Raw genomic sequence first — 24,377 nt, 5'->3', positions numbered from 1 at the left:
CGGGGCTTACTGCAAGGGGGGCTTCCTCAGGAGACGTTTGACATGCTGTGCCTGGTGAACTTCCAGGAAAGGCTTTTCTTCCTGTGAGAAAAGAGACAGGTGTATGCTGGGGCTCACAAATCCTTGTGACAGGCTCTGTCACAGAGGCCAGGAATTTGGGGGAAGCCACTCTTCTGGATGGAGCAGAGGTTAAGAGAGAGCTTCAACAACTGAACCCTCTGGTTGCAGTTCCCGCTCTGCTCCAGACCAGCGACGTGACCTTAGGCGATACAACCCACCTCCCCGGGGCCATGTTTCCTCACGCAGAATGGGAGTAGTAATGCCCTCCCAGGGCAGCTGCGCAGACCAGCCCCGCAGGCACACGCACAGGGCTCCCACTCGGGACTCACCATCTGCAGCTCCCAGCCCAGGTGGACCCTCAGAGACTTGACAAACATATGCAGGAAGCGGCCCAGCAGGAAGGCCAGGCACAGCAGTGAGGGCCAGTAGAACAGGACCCTCTCGTACCTCCCCAGAAACTGCAACCGAAGCAGAGCATGGGGTGCGGGCTGTCACTGGGCCAGGGCCGGGCCACCGGTGAAGCTGTGGATGCAGATCTGCCTGCCCCAGCCCACGCCCAGAGCTGGGCGGCCAGGGGTCCATCTCAGCTCCCCCAGTCCCACACCATGGGACCAGCCGTGGCCCACAGTCCAGCAGCCCTGGGTGTGAGTCCTAGCACCCCCATTTTATTTTATACAAAGGGCTTTCATGTCTTCATCTGATCAGGGATTAAATATTGCTACTTTTGGAAAATACACACAACAGAGAGGGAGAGAGAAAGAGGGGTAAGGAGAGGAAACAGGGAGGGGAGCACCAGAGAGGAGAAAGAGGGAGAGAGTAGAGAGAGAAGGAGAAACAAAAAGAGAAGGAAGAAAAAAAGAAGGAAGGAAGAAGGGAGGGGGGGAGGGGAGGTTGGCAGCAACACAAGTGTCCAAAAGCACAAGTCTCTTGAGATGGTGCTCATAGTTTTTCTGTGATTTTAGTTTCATTTTAATGAAAGAAAAAACACACACACACACACACACAGAACTTTTGTCACTGTTTTAGGACAAATAATATTGTGACTTATCTTTCATAATTTAGTGGTGTGGTTTTGTGGGATTTATTTTTTTAAGATTTATTTATTTATTTCAGAAACAGAGAGAGTGTGTGTGTGAGCAGGGGGAGGGGCAGAGAGAGAGGGAGAGGGAGAGAATCCCAAGCAGACTTGCAGCCCAGTGCATAGCCAGACGCGGGGCTCGATCCCATGACCCCAAGATCACGACCTGAGCCGAAATCAAGAGTCAGACACTCAACTGACTGAACCACCCAGGTGCCCCGGTTTCATGTTTTTTTTATTTCCAGAGCAATTGCCCCCATGGAGAGTCGGGTTTTGATGTTGTGCTGTTCTGGGGCAGGACAGAGCATGCTGAGATGCAGGGGCTCATGTCTCCCCTTCATCCTCCTCTCCAATGTCTGCTCACCACTTAGACATCAGACATCACCACTGCCAATATTCCAGTGTCTTTCCTCTGTATCTATCCTTACATCTGTATCTATTATAAATTGATATTATACCAAATACATAGGCCTGTACACATCACAGTCAGCTCCCCACATGCTTACAAATTATTTGCATATGTCACTTTTAATGCTGCATAATAGTGCATTGTTTAGATGAACCAATTTTATTTAAAGTTTCTCCTAATATTTGACATTTTAGACTTTTCCAATGTCTCATTTTTATACATAATGTTTCCATGAACACATTTGAGAACATGAGATGAAATCTTTATAATTACCTTAGTCTGAATTTCAGTCCCTTGGTTTTTAACTTGTAAGTCCCATTAGCCCCTGAGCCTCACTTTCTTGTCAGTGAGCTGGGGACAGCACTAACACAGAGCCTTCAAAGTGCCTTGAAGCACCCTGAACTATGCAACAGTTGATCTGGGGGGCTGAGCCTCGAACAACACCTAGCACATAGCAGTTCTTAACGTTAGTGATTCTGAGCATAGAGTAAGACCCTGCCCTCTCCCTTAATTAACCACGAATATTTCAAATTTCAGAAGAACCTCAGGAAGACCGGAAGCTCTCCAAGGTACCAAAGAAAATGCCTGTGATCTAGACTCTCTGGCACCATGAGCAGAGTGGAGGGCATCTTTCTGGGCAGAGGTATGCTAGAACGTTCTTAATCCCAGCACAGAGATGCAGAGGGAAAGCCCAGCCCCCAAACTCATTTTCCAATCCAGCTCCTCCAGACTCTCTTCATCACACCCTGTAGTCTCCACAGTGAGTGAAGCCTAGGAGAGACTTTGGAAGGCTCCCATCGGCTCCTAACCCCAGAGGCCCACGGTGCTCCCCCCACCTGCCTAGTAACTCTTCTAGATGCAGTGTGACATGCTCTTTCATCTTGCTCCTTTTTGTCGCATACAAGGCCAAAAGATGAACCAGTTCCCCCCAATTCCAAGAAGGACAATGCATGGCAAAGCTGGAGGGTTCATCCAGTCCTAGTCTCCCATTTTATAGACAGAGAAAGTAAGGCTACATGAAGGAATGGAAAGAAATGAGCTTTGGAGTCAGCCAGACCTGGTCTCAACTCTTGAATCTGCTACTTCTGAAGAGTTACTTAATACACTTGGCCTCCGTTTCCTCACCTGTGAAATAGGTCTGCTGAGAGGTTCCCCACCTTGAGGGACTGCTGTGAACATCAACTGAGAGAACGTATGTCTGTGGATGAGCACCTTGATGAACATAAGGTGCTGTGCAAATGGAAGCATCATGAATGGCTCCAACTCTCCTGTTCACACGAGGGAACTGAGGCCCAGAAAAGTGGCAGGGGTTTGTCCAATGTCACACAGCAAACTGGTCACGGTGACAGGACTGAATACTCTACACATAGATCAGCGGGGACTCACCTGCCCATGGGGACACTCTGTGATGTAAAGGACAGTGACAGCAAACCTGCAGGACAAAAACAGGGTTTGGGGTACTGTGACCGCTCCCAGCATGGTCCCTGTAAAGAAGCCCAGATCCCATCAGCCTGGAGCTACCTCCCCTTTCCTTCCTCCTCGGGAGGGCTGGTGCCCAGGCTTCCATGTACCTCCCTCCCAGATCAGGCACCCTGCTTATGCTAAAGTACGTGCACCGAATTCATCTCACATGCCCTCGGATAGGACACAAACCCGGGATCCACACAGCAGAGCACAAGTCCATGAGGGAGCTCCTTCTCCCTGCCAGGGGCACAAACTGAAGCCTGCAGAGGGAAAGGAATCTGTCCAGAGTCACACCTGGAACCAGGACTGAGGCCCAGGTCTCCCAACCCTGGTGTCCACGCTCCTTCTGCCCCTCCTGGCCTCGTCTGGAAACAGTGCCCTGAGGAACGAGCCTCGAGGCTTTAGCCCCCGACACTGTCCTGGTCACCTTCCAGCCCGATTCATCTCCCAGGGAGTGCAGGCCGCTGAGTGAGTCCCCCCACCATCTCCTCCCCGGGGCGAAGGTTTGTCAGAGGCCAACAAGATGGTACTATTACTCCACGTCTAACCCCAGATATACTCTCTTTTTATTTTATAAAGCGAGCCGTCTACAGACTTAGGAATTGTAGCCCCTGGTGCGTCAGCTGCTTGTGAGCCCCCGCAGTGCCCTGCACGCGGGCCTCAGGACCCCTGCGTCACAGAAAGTGCTGCAGGGGGGAAGCCAGCTTAGTGAGGTGGACAGAGGCACGAAAGCAGAATGCTCGTGGGATTATTCAGGCAGCAAGGACTCCTGGGGCTGGTCCCGTGCCAGTGCTGAGGGCAAAGAAATCAACAGGAGGGTTAGGAAGTTCTCCATCTATGGGGTCGGCAATCCATGAAGGATGAGCTTGTAGCTACCACCGGATCGAGTCAGGGAAGATAATCCACAGGGGGAACAGCAAAATATAGACAAAGAGGCCAGAAAGCATGACCCACAGGGGCTGTCTTGTTCTCTAGCGTGTTCCCTGGCTCAGAGCGAGGAGATAATAGCATGTTTGCCGAGTAAGTGGGTGGATGAAGGAACGCAGGAGTCTAGTGTGACCGGAGGGTGTGTGCTGGAGACTGGGGGGGATAGAGAGACAGGGGAGGCCACACCGCAGTGGCCCTAAACATCAAGCTGAGGTGCATGGACTTTCCCCTGGGCTCCTGGGGGAGACATGCCAGCACAGAAGAGAAGCATCCAAATGGGACTCCTGCATTCCCCAACTGGGACCCTGGGCAGTTTACAGAAATGAAGTTTGCTACATCGCTGACTTCGGGGAATATTCTAATCACAAGTGGCTGTGAAGCAGAAAGCACACTGGCCTGACCTTCTGCAGCCTAAAGTGCAGTCCCACAGAGAGGCCACAGTGGGACCTGGGACCAGTCACCCCACCTGCCCATCGTGAGCCTCAGGTCTGGGCAAAGAAGCCCTCCATGGGGAGCTCGCAGGTCACCCCCAGCCCTTTGTCCAGAGGTCAGCCACGGCCGAAGGAGTCACAGGAAGGCAGGCAGGCAGCGTCCGTCTTACCAGATCAGAGAGTAGCTGAAGCCGAGGATGGAGCTGAGCAGCTGGAACTCCGACGAGAGGCAGGCAAAGAAGGGGAAGTGGGACAGGCCGACTTCCATGCCTCCGATCAGCAGCACAAAGGCTGGGAGAGACAGGGCCAGAGATGCCATGAATCCTCTTCCACAGGCTCCAGGCATCCCAAGGAAGCTATGGGGCTTTACACCGACTTCCAGTCGCAGGCCTCAGGACCCAAGAAGATGAGAGGACAAGCCCCAGCTCAGCAAGGAGGAATGCGGGAATGCCTTTCACTCTTGCAACGGACCCTTCCTGGGACCTCTTCCATGCCAGGCACTGGCTAAGTATTGGGATGAAGACGACGTGGTCCCTGCCTTTGGGCAGCTCACACTATGAGGTGCAGGCAGGCCACATACCTGAGCAAACAGCAACCACCAAGAGTACAGCACTGCGAATGCACCACGGCAACACAAAGCGTGGTGATGTGTGTGCACAAAACCTCTCATAACCATCCTGTCCTTTCTACACAAGGCAATGATCATAGTCATTCTGCCACTGACCAGCTCTTAGAGAATCTAACAGGATCCAGGAAAATCTAATCGTGCAACACGACCTTCACAAAGTATCTGCTCTGAGCTGGCTCCAGAGCCAGACACTAAGGTTACAGGAGGAATGAACAAGCTTCTTGCTTTGAGATGCTTGCAGTCCAATAGAGAAGACAGGGAGGAAGGTGAGTGGTGTGTTAACAGAGGCACAGTCAATCTGCTGTGGGGACAAGAAGTGGAAGCCCCTGACTTCACCTAGAGTCTGGATCAGGGAAGGCTTCCTGGAGGTGGTGACATTTAACAAGGCCAGGAAATACAAGCAGGGGTTTGTAAGATGGAGAGGAGAAGGGGGCACCTGGGTGGCTCAGTCGGTTGAGCGACTGCCTTCGGCTCAGGTCATGGTTCTGGAGTCCCGGGATCGAGTCCCGCATCGGGCTCCCTGCTCGGCGGGGAGTCTGCTTCTCCCTCTGATCCTCCCCCTCTCATGTGCTCTCTCTCTCTCTCATTCTCTCGTCTCAAAAAAAAAAAAAAAAAAAAAGATGGAGAGGAGAAGGGAAGGAAGGGCATTCCTCACGCAGATGGCAGGTGGTCGGCTAGGGCTGGTCAGTATTTACATGCATGTGAATGGTGGGCTGCTGGCAGGACAGGACCCTATATACAAGGAAGAATTTCTGTGAGGACAGAAGCCACAAGAGCATAATTTTGCAATCTACCTGTCATAGAAGCGGACAGAGTAACTAAGATGGCAAAACCAAACCCGCAGACAACATCTACCAGAAATCTAGGTCTCAAGACCATTTGGTTTCAACATCTGAGTAAGAGGAAGCAGAGGAAGGCAGTGGGATGTCTGAAGGCCTGAGAACAGAAGAACCTCAACCTGCCAGCAGACACAAGACACTGAAGCTGAAATCCCAGCTGAAATTGGGCAAGGTGCTGAAGGCCGCGATTCACGGCTGAGGAAAGGCTGGCAGCCGTGACCTCACTCTGCTGACTACCTCAGGCCCCTCCCACGACACAGCCCCCCATGGAGGCGGCCTGCAGACCCGTCAGACTCCAAAGTGAGAGGGAGAGGAACGTCAGGAGTTGGGAAACAGTGGGTCCAGATGCCAGTGGGGGGAAGAGGCTGACTGGGAAAGGCTGAGGGTGTTGGGGGGGATACACCTCCATAATCACTTTGTGAAAACAGAAGAGAGGAATCTTGAGCCACGAAGCAGGAAATGATGTTCTGACCCTGCCAGGTGCCCCACAGCATTGGTCTTCAGGGACCTGCAAATCCAGGCAGCAATTAGATACTATTTCACATGTGCCGAGATGGCTGCCATTGTTTTAAAAATAGAAAATACTGTTGGGGAGGATGTGGAGAGATTGGACCCCTCATATGCTGCAGATCAATGGAACGGAGCAGAGTCCAGAAACAGACCCATACACATGCAGCCAATTGTTGCTGACAAAGGTCCAAAGGCAATTTTGTGGGCAAAGGACAGGTTTTTGAAATACATAGTATTGGAAAAAATGGATAACCAAAGGGAAAAAAAAAAAAAAAAAAAAGGAACTTCAATCCATACCTCACACTACTACTCAAAATGTATCATAGACCTAAATGCAAAATATCATGACTATAAAGCTTCCAGAAAAAACACAGGAGAAAATCTAAATGACCTTAGATTAGGTAAAGAGTCCTTTTCTGACACCATAAGCATGATCCATAAAAGAAAATGAATAAATTAGATTTCATCAAAATTTTAAGACAGCTTTTCAGAAGAAATTGTTGGTAGATTGAAAACAAAAGCCACAGACTAGGAGCAAATGTAATTCAGACATCTGATAAAGGACTTATATACAGAACTAGATATAGAACTATCAAAACTCAATATGAAGAAAACAAAAACCCTAACTTTTATAAATAAGGAAAGCGATTTGGACCCTTCACTAAAGAAGCTATAGGGATAGCAAATGAGCACATGAAAATATGCTCAACATCATCAGTCATTATGAAAATGCAAATTAAAACCACATTAAGACAGCATTACACACTTCTTAGAATGGCTAAAATGAAAAAGACTTTGTTTATTCATTTGTTTTTTATTTTCATTTTTTTAAAGATTTTATTTATTTATTTGACAGAGAGAGACACAGTGAGAAAGGGAACACAAGCAGGGGGAGCGGGAGAGGGAGAAGCGGGCCTCCTGCGGAGCAGGGAGCCCGATGCGGGGCTCCATCCCAGGACCCTGGGATCATGACCTGAGCTGAAGGCAGACGCCCAACGACTGAGCCACCCAGGCGCACCTATTCATTTATTTTTTAGATTCTACATATGAGTAAAATCATATGGTATTTGTCTTTCTCAGTCTGACTTGCTTCACTTAGCATTATGCCCCCTAGATCCATCCATGTTGTTGCAAATGGCAAGATCTCATCCTTTTTATGGCTGAGTAATATTCCTCTGTGTGTGTGTGTGTGTGTGTGTGTGTGTGTGTACCACATCTTCTTTATCCATTTATCGATGGGCACTTAGGTTGCTTCCATATCTTGGCTATTGTAAATAATGCTGCAATAAACACAGGGTGCTTATATCTTTTCAACTTAGTGCTGTCATTTTCTTTGGGTAAATACCCAGTAGTGGAATTACTGGATCATATAGTAATTCTATTTTTAATTTTCTAGGACTCTCCATACTGTTTTCCACAGTAGCTGTACCAATTTACATTCCCACCAACAGTGCGTGAAGGTTCTTTTTTCTCTACATCCTCACCAACACTTGTTATTTCATAAACAAACAAATAAAAAGCAGAATCAGATCTATATTTACGGAGAACAAACTGATGATTTCCAGAGAGGGGGTGCAAAATGGGTGAAGGGGACTTAGAGGTTGCCAGTTACGAAATGAATAAGTCACAAGAATAAAGTCAGATGAGGGAATACAGTCAATGATATTATAATTGCATTGTATGGTGACAGATGGTAGCTACATTTGCAGTAAGCAGAGCATAACATACAGAGATAGTGAATCATTATGTTGTACACCTGAAACTAATGCAATTAAAATATTTTTTTTAAGATTTTATTTATTTATCAGAGAGAGAGAGAGACAGAGGCAGGCAGAGGGAGAAGCAGGCTCCTTGCTGAGCAAGGAGCCCGATGTGGGACTCGATCCCAGGACTCTGGGATCATGACCTGAACCGAAGGCAGACGCTTAACCAACTGAGCCACTCAGGTGTCTCTGAAACTAATGCAATTAAATTAAAAATTTTTTTGAGAGAGACAGTGCATGCATGAGTGGGGGTGGGAGAGAGGGGCAGAGGAGGGAGAGAGAGAATCTTTTTTTTTTAAGATTTATTTATTTATTTGAGAGAGAGAGTGCGGTGGTATGGTGGGGAGGGGCAGAGAGAGAATCTTTTTTTTTTTTTAAGATTTAATTTTTTATATTTGTCAAAGAGAAAGAGAGACAGAGATAGCGAGGGAGAGCACAAATGGGGAGTGGCAGGCAGAGGGAGAAGCAGGCTCCCTGCTGAGCAGGGAGCCCAATTCGACTCTCGATCCCAGTACCCTGGGATCATGACCTGAGCTAAAATCAAGAATCAGGCACTTAGCTGACTGAGCCACCTAGGTGCCCCCAAAATTATTTTAAAAAGAGATTGACCCCAGGAAACAAACTGAGGGTTATAGAAGGGAGTGGGGTGGGGGGATGGGGTAACCCGGTGATGGGTATTAAGGAGGTTGTGTTGTGATAAGCACTGGGTGTTATACACAGCTAATGAATCATTGAACACTACATCAAAAACTAATGATGTACTATATGTTGGCTAATTGAACATAATAAAAAAATAAAATAAAATAAAAACTAAGAAAGAAGGGGAAAAAATAAATAAAAAGAGACTGACAAGAACACTATAAATAAAAAATAAAAAGACTGACCATGTGCTGCCAAGGATATAGAGAAACTGGAAGTCTCACATACTGATGGTGGTAATCTAAAACTGAACAATCACTTTGGAAAACAGTTTGACAATTTCTTTAAAAAGTATGATCTACTACATGAAGTGTATGATCCAGCCATTCCACTCACAGGTATTTACCTAGGAAAAATGGAAGCAGAGGTACACAAAAAGATTTGTACACAAATGTTCATAGCAGCTTGATTTGCAATAGCTAAAGATGCAAATAAATCAAATGTCCACCAAGAGGTGAATGGGCAGGCACCTGGGTGGTATGGCTGGTTACAAGGCTGACTTTTGGTTTTGGTTCAGGTCATGGTCTCAGGGTCATGGAATTGAGCCCCAAGTTAGGTTCCACACTTAGCGCAGAGCCAGCTTGAGACTCTCCCTCCCTCTCCTTCTCCCATCCCCACCCCTGCCACCGCCCCAGGGGCATGCTCACTCTCTCTTGTGAATAAATAAACCTTGTAAAAAAAAAAAAAAAAAAAAGGTGAATGGGCACACAAACTGTTTTCTCCATATAATGGAACACCACCTGGCAATAAGAAAGAATGAATTTCTGGCACATGTTAAATGTGTATGAATCTCAAAATAACTATGCTGTGTGAAAGAAGCTACACCAAAAATAAAAAGTACATTCTGTATAATTCCATTTATATAAAATTCTGGAAAAAGATCAGTGATGAGGGCAGTGATGGAATAAGGTGGGAAGGAGAGATTACAAAAGGCGACAAGGAAACTTATGGAGTTCATTGTCTTGATTGTGGTCATGATTTCATGGATGTTAATGTTTGTCAAAACTTATCAGACTGTACACCTCAAAGAGATGTGTGGTGGTATATCATGTCAGTTTTAATTTGCATTTCCCTAAAGACTAATGAGATGCCAGTCCGCATTTGCTCTTACAGGCCTGGAGGCCCTGAGAGAGAACTGGGCTGGACAGAGAGGTTTGGAGTCATTGTATTGGAATGGCTGAATATGTAAATTAGAGTTGATCCTTCAGGGAGAACGTGAGGCATGGGGAACGAAGAGGTCTCAGACCAATGGCCAAAGAAGTAAGCATTGCTCTGTGAGGAGGAATCCCAGGGCTTGCCGATATCAAGAAGGCAGAGATGGCTAGGACTCAGGACTGAAATTTCTGGGGTAGGTGATGGTGAGCCTACTTTTTGAGCCTTTTTTCTATGTCTATAGGAGCTCTGAATCTCCCTGAGAGAAAGCCCCACAAACAAGCTTTGACCTGGCAGGGGAGGCATTTTTCTTGGGCAAGTTACAGGCGGGGAAGAACGCGGACTACTCATAACGTTTATTTTTTTTATCCCCTGATCCCAGGGAACCCCTGCCACGCGATCTCTGAGAGCAAGACTTGCCATCGCAAAATTCCCAGTGGGTATGAGGCAGTCCTTACCTTGGGCCCACTGCGGGATCTGCAAGGGCTGGTAGCCTTCCGAGAACAAGAACATGACCTTATTGGCTGTGGTCCCAAAGGCGATTCCATAGGACCATCGGTTACTAAAGGTGCCCACCAAGTCCAGAGGTCTGTGAACGAGAGAAACAGCTCATGAGGCCAGACCGTGGCTCATTCCCACAGTTCACCTCCAAAGTGTCAATCCTACCCTGAGGAGGGATTATGGGGTGGTGAATTATTCGCTTCAACTGACATTTTCTGAGGCCCTCAGGGCTAATTCTGGGGGTAAGCATGGATTCAGGGTACTGAAGTGAGGAAGACCAAAATCTTTGCCCCTGAGGAGCTCCAAGGCTTGGGGGAGGGGAGTGAGGGGAGGGACACAAGCAAGGACACTAATAACCATGACAACAAACAAAGTAGGATGAGTTTCATCCATGAGAGACACAGGCAGTATGACTCAGGAGACTGTAACAGGAGTATGTACTCAACAGGCTTGGGGGAGCCTGCCCTGTGCCCAGCGACTAGGAGAGCCCCAACATCCCTGGGAGGGTCTGGGTAGCATTGGCCATGCTGGTTCCACACCAGCATACCTTCCCGGCCACAGCTGATTGGACCAGGGGGTGACCACCTGACTCTGGATGGGCCAATCAGATGTCTGGTCTTGGATTTTGGCTTTCTGACCCTGAGGACACAAGCCAGTCAGCTGTTAAAATTCTATTAAAATTCTATTCTGGAAAGTCATGCCAAGTTGGGATCAGAGTTGGTCCTAGAGGTAAGTAGAGGTTTTAGGGAAGCAAAGATCCTAAATCAGATGATAATGTCAGACAGCAGAGAGGACAGTAGTAAAATGGTGCTGAGGGGCTCCTGTGACGCAGGGAGGCTGGAATAGAATTAGTCACCCAACAATGCCCATCTCAAGAGACCCAGTGGCCATGAGGCCGGCCTTGCCAGTTCCTGGGAAATCTCTGTAACTTTATAAAAATCCTTTCTTTTCCTTTTACAAAAACGAGCTTTACAGGATATGTTTCTTCTAACCAAAATGGCTCTGTCTAGATCAAAGTAAAAAACAGCATCTGGAAAAAAGAGAGCCTTTCTTGTTGAAGTGGCATCTGAAGCGACCTTTGATGAGAACTCCGGGGGGCAATTGGAGCAATGCATGGAGGCAGGGACCTGGGGCCAGGATCTGGATCTCACCTCCTGCCCCCTTAGTCTTTCTCAGACTCCCCTTCAAGTCTCAGCTCAAGGAGCACCTCTTCTGGGAAGCCCCCACCACCATCACCCCGACCACTCCCAGCAGGCCCACCCAGTTGCTGCCTTGTCTGGGTCCCCTCAGCCCTAAGGGCATGTCCATGTTGCAGCACACCTCTCTGCATTATTGTTTGTCTAGGAAACGATACGCTCCAAGGAGTGAGTACCTAACACAGGATCTTGAAAAGAGCAGGTGCTCACTGCACGTTCACCAACACGTATTTTGTGGGCATGAACCGAATTCAGTCTGTCCCACCTGTGGTACCTGAGATATGTGAGACTGTTCCCACATCTTTCAGACAGATGGCAGCCCCCACTCTGCTCATGTCAGAGACACCGTGGGCGGCAAACGAAGAACTGCTTGACAAACTGTGGTGTGCCACGCACATGTGAGGGGCTTCTGATGCATGAAGACGGTGGGCCAGAACTCCTCAGAAAAGTGGGGGTTTTGGGGGGAAAGTGGCCAGGGAGTAAGCAAGGTGTGCCATTACCAATCGAATTCAAAGCCATTCCACATGACCCATACAGAGCTCCTACTTCTTAAGAAGTCCCGCACCAGGCCCCGCATGTCAGATGCCCTGGGCAGAATCTGCCTCTGCGTCCCAACCAGGGTGGCTCAGGCCTGGCAGTTTGGGAAGGGCTGACCCCTCCAGTGGGGGCTATCCAGAATGAGTCTGCTCCTCAGAGCTGGTACAGGGGCTCCCTTTGTCACCCTGAATCCCTAGGTCACCGCTAGCCTTGGTCTCAACACCCGGGCTTCCTCTCCCTTCTCCAGAATCCAAGGTGGAGACCTTAGCATGTTTACATGCTTGAGCCTGCTTAGGCTACGATGTCGGGGGGAATCAGAGCAAATATCAACCAGACCTCAGTGAAAGCTCTTGTCACTTGTTAGCTGTGTGGACTTGGGCAAGTCACTTAACCTCTCTGAGCCTGAGTTTACTCATCCATTACATGAGGATAAGAACCTCCAGCCTGCTAGGTCGGCAAGAGGGTTCGTCCAAGTAATGCTAGGCAAAGCAAAAGGTTCAGTGCCTGGGTCACGGTCACTGCGCGGTAACTGTTACCTGCTTCATTATCATTATTATTATGAACTATTAAAGGGTGATGCGGCAGAGATACGAATGATTAGAGCTTAAGGAAAAATGTGATAAGGAGTGCAGACACTCAGGATGGCAGAGCGAGCAAGGGGTCTCCTGGTGCGTGACTCCTGGCGCCTCCCAGCATGGATGCCTGCTGCTGCCTGTGGCCGACTGAGAGCTCTCTTTCTCCTGCTTCAGGAGGCCGTCATAGTGCTGGGTGTGGGAAGGCCTTTCGCATAGTGAGCGGAGTCTCCTTGAGATGTTTTCATCACACCTGGGCAGCCCTGGGTGCTGAGGCCGCCCTGGCTTGGAGGCCAATTCTGAACTCGGGAGCCAGGCTGGGGTGGAGCAGGGAGGGGAAGGGGGGTGGTGAGGAGGCAAGGCTGGAGAGCTAACGGGGAGTTGTCCTGGCCTTACAACAGATATTGATCCCAAACACAGACTTCCCCAAGCTGTAGCGATCAGCCCTAGCTCCACTCACATGATGATTTCAAAGCGGTTCCCCAGGAGGTGAGAAGTGTCGTCTCTCTGTTTACGGTGCTCTCGCCTTTGGAGAAAGGACAAGACCAAAATGATGAAAACCTATGGGAAGAGAAGATGAGAGTGTCAGCGGGAACATTCATCCTCAGTGCGGCCCTGGAGCCTTCCCTGGAAGAGAAGGTGAGGGTGAGCAGAGGGCGCAGAGTGTCTGTGACCCCCCGAGTCCGAGAGCTGGCTGCACGCACCCTTGAGCTTCCAGAAAGCTCAGTTTTGTACTGAGCTTTTCTCTGTGTTGCCCTGAACAGGTTCAAATCTCATCTCCCCCACAGACTGACTGGAAGAGAGACCTAACTTCCCTGAATCTCCGTTTCCTCATCTGTAAAAAGGGGATAATACCTGTCAGGTTGCAAATCCTTCTTTGCTCGCTCCCCACCCCCACCCCCCACCCCCGCCACTGTGGATTCAATCATATTCTCAATCCTTGATGCCCTTTGTCTCTCCCCTTTTACTAGAAACCTTTTGACAACTGTCTACTCTCGCAGTCTTCATTTCCTCACCTCTCACTTGCTCTTCAACCCCCTAACCTGGCTTCACCCCTATCCATGGAAAGAGCTCTGGCCAAAATCGCAAATTACCAAATTACCAAATCCAGTGGAAACTTGAGGCCCAAATCTGGTTTGATCTCTCCGCTGTGTTCCACAGTGTTGACCACTTCCTCCTCTTAGAAACACCCTCTTCCCTAGGCTTCCATCAGCTGTGCTTTTCTGGGTGTTCTCCATTACCTCTCAGCCTCCTCTGCTGGATTATTCTTTCCTCAACCACTAAAGTCGGGAGTTCCTCCTAGTTCAGTCCAAGGACCCCTCCTCTTATTACTGGATCCTCTCACCCACATCCATGCTGACAATGGCCACCAATGCCCAGAAGACTCACACACTTGACTCTTCAGCCCAGACCTTATCCATGAGCTCCGTAACTGTTCACTGAACTACAGAGTTGGCATTTCTTTTTGACGTATTGAAAGCTTCTTAAAATCAGTATGTCTTAAATGGAATTCATGATTTGCCTTCCTGCCCTGTTCCTTCAACCACCTCAAACCCTGATCTCTTCTGATTCTCCTTAACTAGTGAATGGCAGATACCACCATTCTTCTGGCTGTGCAAGCTAGGAAAACCACGTCATCCTCAACTCTTCCTCTCCCTAACTTCTCTATCCTACGCATTACCCAGTCCTATCGCCTTACCTCCCAAACATCTTGAGCTGACCACCACCATCCAGGATGAGCTAAAATCTGCAACCATCTCCTCTCCGGCCCACCTCCAACCTGATCCCCTCAATGTGACCAGAAAGTTCATTTCAAAACAGAAATCTGATCACACCAGCTTCACACTGGAAACACTCCAGTTACTTCCCACTGCACTTAGAATGCGGACACCACTCCTTCACACAGAGCCCCACAGGGCTCCACCTGACCCAGGCCCAGACACCTCCACCTCAGCTCCCCACTCCAGTCATACCAGCCCTCTCAGGTCCTCACGCTCTCCATTCCCCTCCTCCACAGGGCCTTTGCACGTGTTCCCCCCCCGCTTGAGAGGCTCTTTATCACATCTCCCAACAGACCTTGGCTGTCATTGCTTCCTTAGAAGAGCCTTTTTTAACTCCCCTAAAAACCAGTGTCCTTGACTCACTGGCCCTTAAAAGCCTTCTTCTGCCTGCTTTTTTGGCGCATAATGCAAGAGAGAAAGTCGAGGAAATTCAGCTGATGTCTCTGCTGACCTTTTCAGGCCCCTTCGGGAGTCTCTATATGGGAGTGACCCAATTCCCCTCCCCTCCACTCCATGCTTTCCCCTGCCTTTACTTACTGATGGGATGAGGGAGTAATGGAGGAAGAGCTCCAGGTCCACCGAGCTGACACAGGTGCCATTCAGCTGCCTGGTTCTGAAAAACAGCCAAAACCACATTCACACCATCAGTCACTGCTATAATCACTGACCCATCAGTCTTGAGCATCGCCGGCAGGAGCTTGGCTTGTACCCCACTCAGATCATCTGATCTTTTTTAACTTTGCTTCCTCAGGGCCAGCACTGCCTACCTGCAATGTGTCTTCCCTACGTGGATTCATCTTCATCCATATTTCTTTCTCCAGCCTGATTATCTATCCAACTGTCCTGCTAACCAGATCTAACTCCTTTCATTCTTTTTTTCAAATTAATTATTTTTTAAGTAATCTCTACACCCAGCATGGGACTTAAACTCACGACCCCAAGACGAAGAGTCGTACGCTCCACTGAGCCAGCCAGGTCCCCTAGCTCCTTCCTTTCTTGATGACACAGTTGGGGACAGACTCAGGCTCTGTGAGGCCCAACGCTTATCTAATTTGGACATCCTTTTCAAATAAAACTATGAAATCCTCTTACTTTTCGTATTTTCCGGAAAACATACCGCCATGTGAACACTTAACTAAGGTGCCCACCCCTCGCTGCCGAGCCTTGGAAGGGCCTCCCTGTGCAGGGAGGTTGGAGCTTCACTAACTTCACAGGAATGCCGCGGGCATCTGGACCACCGGCGGTGGACTGTGTCCTCTCCCCAGGCTGCAGGAGTGGGATGCTGGGGCCTCAGGTCTAAAACACAACATGGCAGTTCTATGACTTCTCTTGACAGGGATCCTCTCCTTTCTGGGCTCCCCCATATTTTGCTCTTACTGCTCGGACTCCACTCCATGCCCTCTGCACCCTCATGGCCACTCGCAGATCTGCACGGACTCTGTCTCCCTCCATCTCGACTCCAGGCTTCCTTCCCCCCCAACTCCTGCCCTTCCCTCAGAGGTCTCAGGGGAGAGCACTCCTCAGGGAAACCCGTGAGCAGGGCACCTTCCCCTGCAGTTCTATAAAACCCTGATATTCCCCAGGTATGTGTAGCCACGGGTCTGAAAGATCCTAGAAGTGGTGGGGAAGGTGAGGGAACCCAGAAATGTGATAGAACCATAAAGATCACACTTCTGCTCTCAGGAAGCACACAGAGCATGTACATCAGTCTGCCCATCCCACACGAAACCCTCAAAATGACAAAGATGTTATTTTTTAAAAAAAAAAGAAAGAAAGAAAACAGAGATATTTGAAAGCAAGAAGGAGATCTATCAGGGACAGAAACTACTAGAAGACCCTGAATGATGGAGAGCAATTAGGATTACAGCAAAGAAGGGCGCCTGGGTGGTTCAGTCAGTTAAGCATCTGCCTTCAGCTCGGGTCATGATCCCAGGGTCCTGGGATCGAGCCCCATGTCAGGCTCCCTGCTCTGCAGGGAGTCTACTTCTCCCTCTCCCTCTGTCCCTCCCCCTGCCTGTGCACGTGCACGCTCTCTCTCTCTGTCAAATCAATAACAGCAAAGAGAAAAAGCATAAGCCAACAAGGCTACACACTGTGGGGCCACACAAAGGGCTCTACACCCATAATGCAAGAGGGGAAGCAGGACAGGGTTGCCAACAGCCCACCGAATGATGAACTGGGGTCTCGCAGAGACCCAGCTGTCCTCCCCTCTCTGCTGACAGCCAGGGGCAATAGGGGTTGTCCCCAGGATTAGCGTATATGGGTCACAGAGAGAAAGAGAGGCAGTGCTCTGGATCACAGGGACCAGGAGCTTCACCTCCCAGATGACCAGCCCCGGAGGTACTCCACCTAGGGGTGCCTCCCCTCCCCCAACCCACTGCCCTGACAGCAGCCTTAGGACTAGCCATCTTCCAGAAAGCAGGCACCCCAGTGGCCACTCAGTCACAAAGATGAGCACACAATCAAGAGCCATCAAACATTTGAGGGAAGATTACACCACAAAAGGGAGCCAAAAACTTTAGAAGGGGCAACTTGCTCTTAAGGAGACAAAGTTAAGTTGGAACCTCTCTGAGCTCATTACTACAGGAAATCCTTTATAAGAAGCATAAATCTAGGAGGAAACAGAGGGGCGCAAAGAGGAACAGCAGGCAAAAAAAATTGGCAGAATTTACTGTTAACCCCCAGCACAGGATTTTAAGAAAATATACACTTAAATAAATACATACATATATAAATATATATAAGACATTTATAAAGATATATCTATCTAGATCTATCTATAGATATATCTTTACATATAGATAACATTCTTAGAAACACAAGGTTGCAAAAGACCGTCTGGAAAAAAAAAGTGGAAGAAATTCTCAAGAAATAAGAAAGAGGATTCTAGGAAGAAGCAACACCTAACAGAAAAATGAGTAAAATATATTGTTAAATATCAGGGCACCTGGGTGGCTCAGTCGGTTAAGCATCCAACTCTTGATTTTGGCTCAGGCCATGATCTCAGGGTTGTGGGATCGAGCCCCACGTCCAGCTCTGAGCTCAGCACAGTCTGCTGGGGATTGTCTCCCTCTCCCTCTGCTGCCTAACCCCCCCGCCCCACCCCATGCTCATGCTTTCTCTAAATAAATAAATATCTCGGTGAGTAGTTATTGTGACACATAACATGTGAAATGCCAAATTGGAGGTAAAATACCAGGTGATATCCCATAGCGGGGAGGGGAGGGGTGGGAACAAGTGTGGACACAGAGGGGAGAACAGCACCATCACATTCTCTTGCTTAGCAGGATGATGGAGAAAACTGTTTTCTCTTGCTGGGCATTATAAGAAAAATGCAGTTCTAAGTAAGTATGTTAAAAATTCATAGGTAATTGCCGGAAGAATACAAATACAGTGTAAACCTGTATATTAAAAAATATCTATGGAAGAAAGAAAATTCAATCACTCCAACAAACTACAGGAAGAGAAAAAAATAAGATCAAGATTAGAAGAGAAATTAAGATAAAATGCTATCTTATCTATTAAATTGGGAATTATTGAAAATACTACCCAGTATTACTGAAGGTTAAGACAAGTTAGTATCCATTTACTGGTAGTAAGAGTGTTAACTGGTATAAACATTCTGTGAATTAATTTTGCAATATATACACCAAGAACCTTCCAAATACAGCAATTCCACTTCTAGGAATTCTACTTCTGAAAAATACAAGCTAAGGAAATACTCAAAAAGGTGCCTAAATATAGGCTCAGATTCTCTCTGTCTCTCTATCCCTCACTCTGTCAATCTCTCTCTCGCATGTATATAACATTTGAAATGTAATATATGCTCATTGCAAAAAACTCAAAATATGTACAAATGTATAAAGTAATAAATAAAAGCCCTTTCTGCTTCCATAACTATGCATATTTATAACCTCTATAGCGTTAAGCAAAAATGGGATCTGACGAAACTTGATTCCTTCATTTAACCAAGGAAAGAAAATGCATTTACTAAGGAAAGGAAATTTCTCGTGTCAATATATATGGACCCATCAGACTCTTCTGGATGGGTGGCTGCCCACACAGATTTCACCAGCAGGCCTGTCTCCTGCTCGAAGGGCTGAGCCGAGAACTGGTCTGGCAGTAGCTGGAAACAGGTGAGCTCAGGGAGGGTGGACAGAGCAGCTCTCTAGCTAACGGGCCCACAACTGTGGCGTCTGGTCCCCCTGGGCTCCACACCCTCTCCGGCAGCCACCGCCACGAACATATGACACCTACTGGCAACCCAAGCTCAAAAGCCACTGAGACCCCTTCCTGGCAGGCCCAGGGCTGGTGGGCAGGTGTGCTGAAGGGCGACCGTCCACAGGGCTGCAGCAAAACAACAGCCCCAAATGTAGAAGACCCGCTCTCCACGGATGATGCCTTGGAAATGTGTGGATGCCTTGGACTGTTAAGTGAAAGAAAATTCCTGCTTGATCCCAAGTTGTGAAGAGCGGTCATCTCTGGGTAGTGGGATTTGAGGTCATTCTACTGCCTTCTCGTGACTTTTTTCTGAATTGCAGTACCCAGAGATATGCCGCTTGACAGCTGTGTCCATCTATCCGAGTGCTAAGAACAGTGTCTGCACCAAGCAGAGGCAATAAACACGTGTTGAATGAATGAATGGGTTGCTCTGTGATACAACAGCATTCTGAAGTGAAGATGTGTGTGAAATCAGCATAAAGGCAAAACGTGCAAGGTTTGTGGTGGCACAAATTACAAATCTTTAATTAAACAATTCTTAATAAAATGCTATGAGGGCCAGTATGAGGCATGCTACATAGTTGGTGCGTCTAGAACATGGGGCATCCCAATTCCCAGCTCCTTTCTCCAACCCCCCACCCCGCCCGTTGATCCCATGTCAGTGGGAGGTGGGGTCTCTGTGCTCCCACAATCCTTCTGCTTCCTTTGGCCCTCACATTATCACTATGGAAATAAGTTACGGTATGATATATGATAACAACTTTCCTTAATGGATGTGTCACTTAATTATGTGTCGCTATGGCCTCGGCGTTCTGCTATTTTGGATTATCTAATCTTTGCAGGAATCTTGGGGGGGGGGCAGGCTGTGTTATCTCCTTTTAAAAATGAGGAACTGAAGCCAGGAGAGGCTTCACACCCCACCCCGAAGAAGGTGAGGCTGCACGTGACCATCCTCCCAGCCCCAGCTGCCAGCTCACGGGCCTCCTTGGAGCTGCTAGAGGTGCCTGGGCGCCCAGCCTGCGGCAGACTCAGCCCTGATTCCCACGGTCAGCCCAGCTCCCGGCACGGAGAGGCTCAGCAATGTCTGTTAAATTTAAGAAACAAAACAGAGGATCATAGAGGAAGGGAGGGAAAAATAAAACAAGATGAAATCAGAGAGGGAGACAAACCATAAGAGACTTTTCTTTTTTTTTTTTTTATTTGACAGAGAGAGACACAGCGAGAGAGGGAATACAAGCAGGGGGAGTGGGAGAGGGAGAAGCAGGCTTCCCGCCGAGCAGGGAGCCCGATGCGGGGGCTCGATGCGGGGCTCGATCCCAGGACCTGGAATCATGACTTGAGCCGAAGGCAGACGCTTAACGACTGAGCCACCCAGGCGCCCCCATAAGAGACTCTTAACCACAGGAAACAAACCGAGGGTTGCTGGAGGGGAGGTGGGTGGGGGGATGGCTGATGGACATTAAAGAGGGCATGTGATGTAATGAGCACTGGGTATAAGACTGATGAATCTCTACCTCTGAAACCAATAATATACTATATGTTAATTGAATTTAAATTAAAAAAATAAAATAAATATGAAGAAAAAAAAGAACTGTCAGGGGGGAATGTTGGGTCTATGCATTTGGTCGAGGTCAACTCCCTCTGAGCTGGTTAAGCAGAAGAATGCTTTCTTCATGTTCCAACTATCAAGTTTTCAAGAGTAAGTAAATACTTTAGAGAAAAAAAAAATCCAAGGGAACTTCTTTCAGGAATCTGAGGCCCAGAGCGGGCCAGTGAGCAGACAAAGTCAGGATGCCCAGGACTATCTGAGGCATACTCAGTGAGTTCCGGCACTGGCCTCCTCGTGGGTGGGCAGCAGCAGAGCTGCTCAGTGCAGAGAAGGATTAGGGAAAGAGGAAGAGGTGTGTGTGTGTGGGTGTGTGTGTGCACGCTCGTGTGCATGTATCTAGGTACCTACGTGTGCAGGTGCCTGCCTGTCCACGTGATGCCTGCAGCAATGTAGTAGTCTGTGTGTTGGGGTGTCTGATTCTGGGCCAGCCCTGACCCACCTCCGTGAACCCATCAGTCCCCTCACGCACAGCCTCCCTGCGATTCTGCCAGAGTTTGCGGCAGATGTAAGAGTGCGCTCAGGCTGGCTTGTACCAGCTTGGGACCCTCCCATTATCAGGAATTTTGCCAGCCAGTTGTTCAACACCACCACTGTTAAAAAATAAACTATATAAACTTATCATTAAATAAGTTGTATTAAAAAGAAAGGTAATAAAGACTCAAAACCCATCACTTTCTAATGATGTTACTGTCATCTATGCTCTTGAGGTTATTTACATCTATTGTATCCGCATGATGGAAACTAAGTGACAGCGTGCCACTGAGCATCTCTTCCCACACTCAAAGTTCACCAACATCAAGTTGGGAATATTTATATCATGTTGGGAATATTTACACCAGGGAAACTGGCAAACCTACAAATCAGGGCTTGCTTTACTGTTTTGTAGAGCGTCTATAAAGCGGCAGAGAAAATGTTAATAATGCAGATTACATTTGAACGTATGTTTGTAGCCATGACACTGCGAATAGCCAAAAAAAAAAAAAAAAAATTGAGGAAATATTCTTCCAGAATTCGAAAACCCTTATCCCATTCATCTTAGAGAAATAGTTTCCGTCAATTGATGAACAAGTGAAGTTCTGACCTAACCCTTGTCTTCATTGTTTCACATTTGTCTTACTCATTAATGTAAATAAAACGATCAAATAACATTCATGTCAAAACGATGCCTATTCATCAATTGCAGGTTGGCTACAGATAAAAGAGTTCAGCAAAAACCAATGAAAGCATTCCATGAGAATTAATTGGCTGTATGGAATCTGTAATAAAGAGCATTGTATATTTCATTATTTGTAAGTTGTTTGATACATCTGTTATGTCAGTACAACTTATGTTAAACATATATATTTTTTTTTCCAGAGAGCCAATTGTTACACATTCCCTGGCCCACCACTGGGCAGACGTGGCCCTGGCTCTGGGCATGGGCATGGGCAAGAATAATGAGGATGTTCGGGGCACCTGGGTGGCTCAGTCGTTGGGCGTCTGCCTTCAGCTCAGGTCATGATCCCACATCAGGCTCCCTGCTCAGCGGGAAGCCTGCTTCTCCCTCCCCCACTCCCCCTGCTTGTGTTCCCTCTCCCGCTATATCTCTCTCTGTCAAATAAATAAATGAAATCTTTAAAAAAAAAAAAGAATAATGAGGATGTTTGAGTCTGGAAACTGATGTCAATATAAATTATGCTTTGGGAGAAAGAGAAGTTTAGAGGAAAAAACACAGGAGGGGGCCAGAGCCCCAAACTAACCTCTTCTCCCATGAGGAGAAAATGAGGAGATCGGATCAGTTCAGTGTTTTTAAGTTTTTTGACTACAAGTCATAGCTGTGGCCAAGTACACACTATAGCCATGACCCAGTTCGCAGGTGTGTGTATGCGTGTGTACCCACGTAAAACAAATTTTCACAACAAAATACCCTTCATATGCACGGTGTCCTCTAGTATTTTTAATCTGATTTAATTCTCTTCATTTTGTTCTGGCCCATTCTATTTTGTAAAATGCTGGTCATAACCACTAAATTAATTTTACAGCCCATTAATGCTTCTCAATCAGTTGCTTGAAAAAAAAAACCCTGACTAGGAGGTAATCACGAGGGCAGGGGGCCCCCCATCCCTGAAGGCCTCTGACTCACGGCACCCTCCACAAGCATTTGTCCTTGCACCAAAGGGTTCCCAAACACCAGGCCTTGCAGGTGAGATCATCTGGAAACTCTAGCTCAGGCCCTTATCAGCCTGCCCTTTGGGACATTGAACCAGCCTCCTGGCCCTGGTTCATCTCCCTGGTGCCAGAGTCCGTCCCTCGGCGCTCCCCTGGGAAAGGACTCTCCACAGCTCCTCAGCCACATGGCTCCCTGGCACTCATCACCTCCTGTTGCAGGTGCCTTCTTCAGGTCTGAGCTCTCACTCTTAGCCTGGGCCTTTCCAAAGCAAGAAACATTTCACTCAGCTTTAAACTCCAACTATCTGCCATCTCAGCCCTACTCCTACCTAGCTTCTGACTTGGGACAGGTACATAACAAATCCAAGTGGGTGCTGAATGAATGAATGAAAAAGGAAGGAAGGAAGGGGGAGGAGGGGAGAGGGAGAATGAGAAATACGCAGCACTGGGTGTGGTGGGCTTGCATGTGGCACAGCTGTGTCCTGTCCACCCCCGATGGAAAATGCTCTCATCCACCCAGTCATGGAACCACAGACTCCCACCCAGTCACCAGAAGGCTCTGGAATCCAACCCCTTCAGATGCTTGAACGCCTTCTAGGACCCTCCCCGCCACACCCATACCCAAGCAGCCAAGATGTCTCCTTTGGGCACTTCCGGCAGGGGGGGGCATCCTCTCCCCGACAAAGCCCACCCTTCCATCTCACCGAGTCAGCGGGGTCTGGAGGGACTGAAGCCAGACAGACCTGAGAGCCAGCCCAGCCCCACCACTCAGCCGCTTTGTGACCGTGGGGAGCCATGCCTTCTCTGGGCCTTACTCCTCCTCATCCTGAAAGTGGGTCTAATGCCTTCCTTCCGGGCTATCCTGACGATTAGACACAGTGAGTCAAGTGCCCACCTCATGCTCAATGAGAACTGATGTTCTTTTCCATCCTGTTCCTGCTTTTGCACAGTTCTGACCAAAGAAAAGGGATTTTCCTGCTGCTGGGCTGAAAAGGTCCTCTTGCTGGCTATGTTTCCACCTCCTCAGACCCCAGACCCTGTCTGCTCCTCTGTCCTTGGAGTGTCTGTCCTTGAGCCCTTCTCAATCCACTGCACGGCACAGCCTGGCGTCCCTGGCCTCCTGCTAGGCAGGGGGTAGCAGGGAAGCCCCTGCCCTTGGTCCCCTGACCATGCAGTGGACTGAAGTCCTTCACCTGGTTAACCCGTAGCCACAGCGGCTGCCCACACTTGGCCCCGTGACCCACCTCCCACTTCCATGCTGCTAGCAGGGGGGCCCAAAGCACAGCACCTGGGCCCAGAAGAGCCCCGCTGCCCTCCAGAGCCGCTGGCTTCTGAGACCCTCACGTAAAGAGGACTGGCCAGGAACGACTGCTTCGAGGCCACCCAGCTCTGCTGCTGAGTGCCATGGCTCCTCGGGCCCAGAGGACCCACATGTCTCAGTCTGGTCACTTGTGAATCGAGAAGGTTGAACTGCTTGGGGCACAGCCCACTGTCATCGCAGCCAGCCCATTGCTGGGAAGTGTCTCCTCCTGGGTCCGCATTCCCACTGGATGGGGAGCTCCCTGGGGGCTGAGACCCTTCATGTCTATTCATGTCTATGAGCCCGGCTCCTGGCCCAGCATATGGCCCCAGCAGGCGCTCACTAACATTCCCTCAGTGGGTGGAGGGACGGCTGACATTTCTCGAGGGTCCACTGTGCACCAAGCTATGCTTTTAGGGCTGTACATTAGCGAACTTCGTCCTCATGACAGCCCTGTGACAGAGGCACTATTCACCCCATTTCTCAGATGAGGAAACAGAGGCACTGAAAGGTCCGGAAGCTTGTCCAAGCCTCCCCAGCTAGTAAGTGGTA

General features: G+C 48.6%; 1 protein-coding gene across 3 annotated transcripts in view; it reads right to left on the bottom strand.

Moving 5' to 3' along the window:
- Positions 1-24,377, bottom strand: part of LOC102728277 (stimulated by retinoic acid gene 6 protein-like) — a 59,541-nt gene that overhangs the window by 20,529 nt on the left and 14,635 nt on the right. For 2 of the 3 annotated variants that reach the window (XM_081803239.1, XM_081803238.1), the window contains exons 2-8: positions 15,085-15,160; positions 13,227-13,292; positions 10,419-10,549; positions 4,540-4,660; positions 2,934-2,979; positions 390-518; positions 11-81 (exon numbers count right to left, since the gene is read on the bottom strand). In XM_081803239.1, coding sequence (XP_081659365.1) covers positions 11-81; positions 390-518; positions 2,934-2,979; positions 4,540-4,660; positions 10,419-10,549; positions 13,227-13,292; positions 15,085-15,146 — 626 coding nt within the window. In that variant the 5' untranslated portion in view covers positions 15,147-15,160. Of the gene's footprint in view, positions 1-10; positions 82-389; positions 519-2,933; positions 2,980-4,539; positions 4,661-10,418; positions 10,550-13,226; positions 13,328-15,084; positions 15,161-24,377 lie in introns of all 3 variants that reach the window. The other variant, XM_081803237.1, reaches the window with a different exon arrangement.

This window comes from Leptonychotes weddellii, chromosome 14, assembly GCF_054177405.1.
Source record: "Leptonychotes weddellii isolate Sample4059 chromosome 14, ASM5417740v2, whole genome shotgun sequence".
Taxonomy (NCBI): Eukaryota; Metazoa; Chordata; class Mammalia; order Carnivora; family Phocidae; genus Leptonychotes; species Leptonychotes weddellii.
The sequence above is the reverse complement of the archived record's forward strand: the minus strand, read 5'-3'. Positions and strand labels throughout refer to the sequence as shown.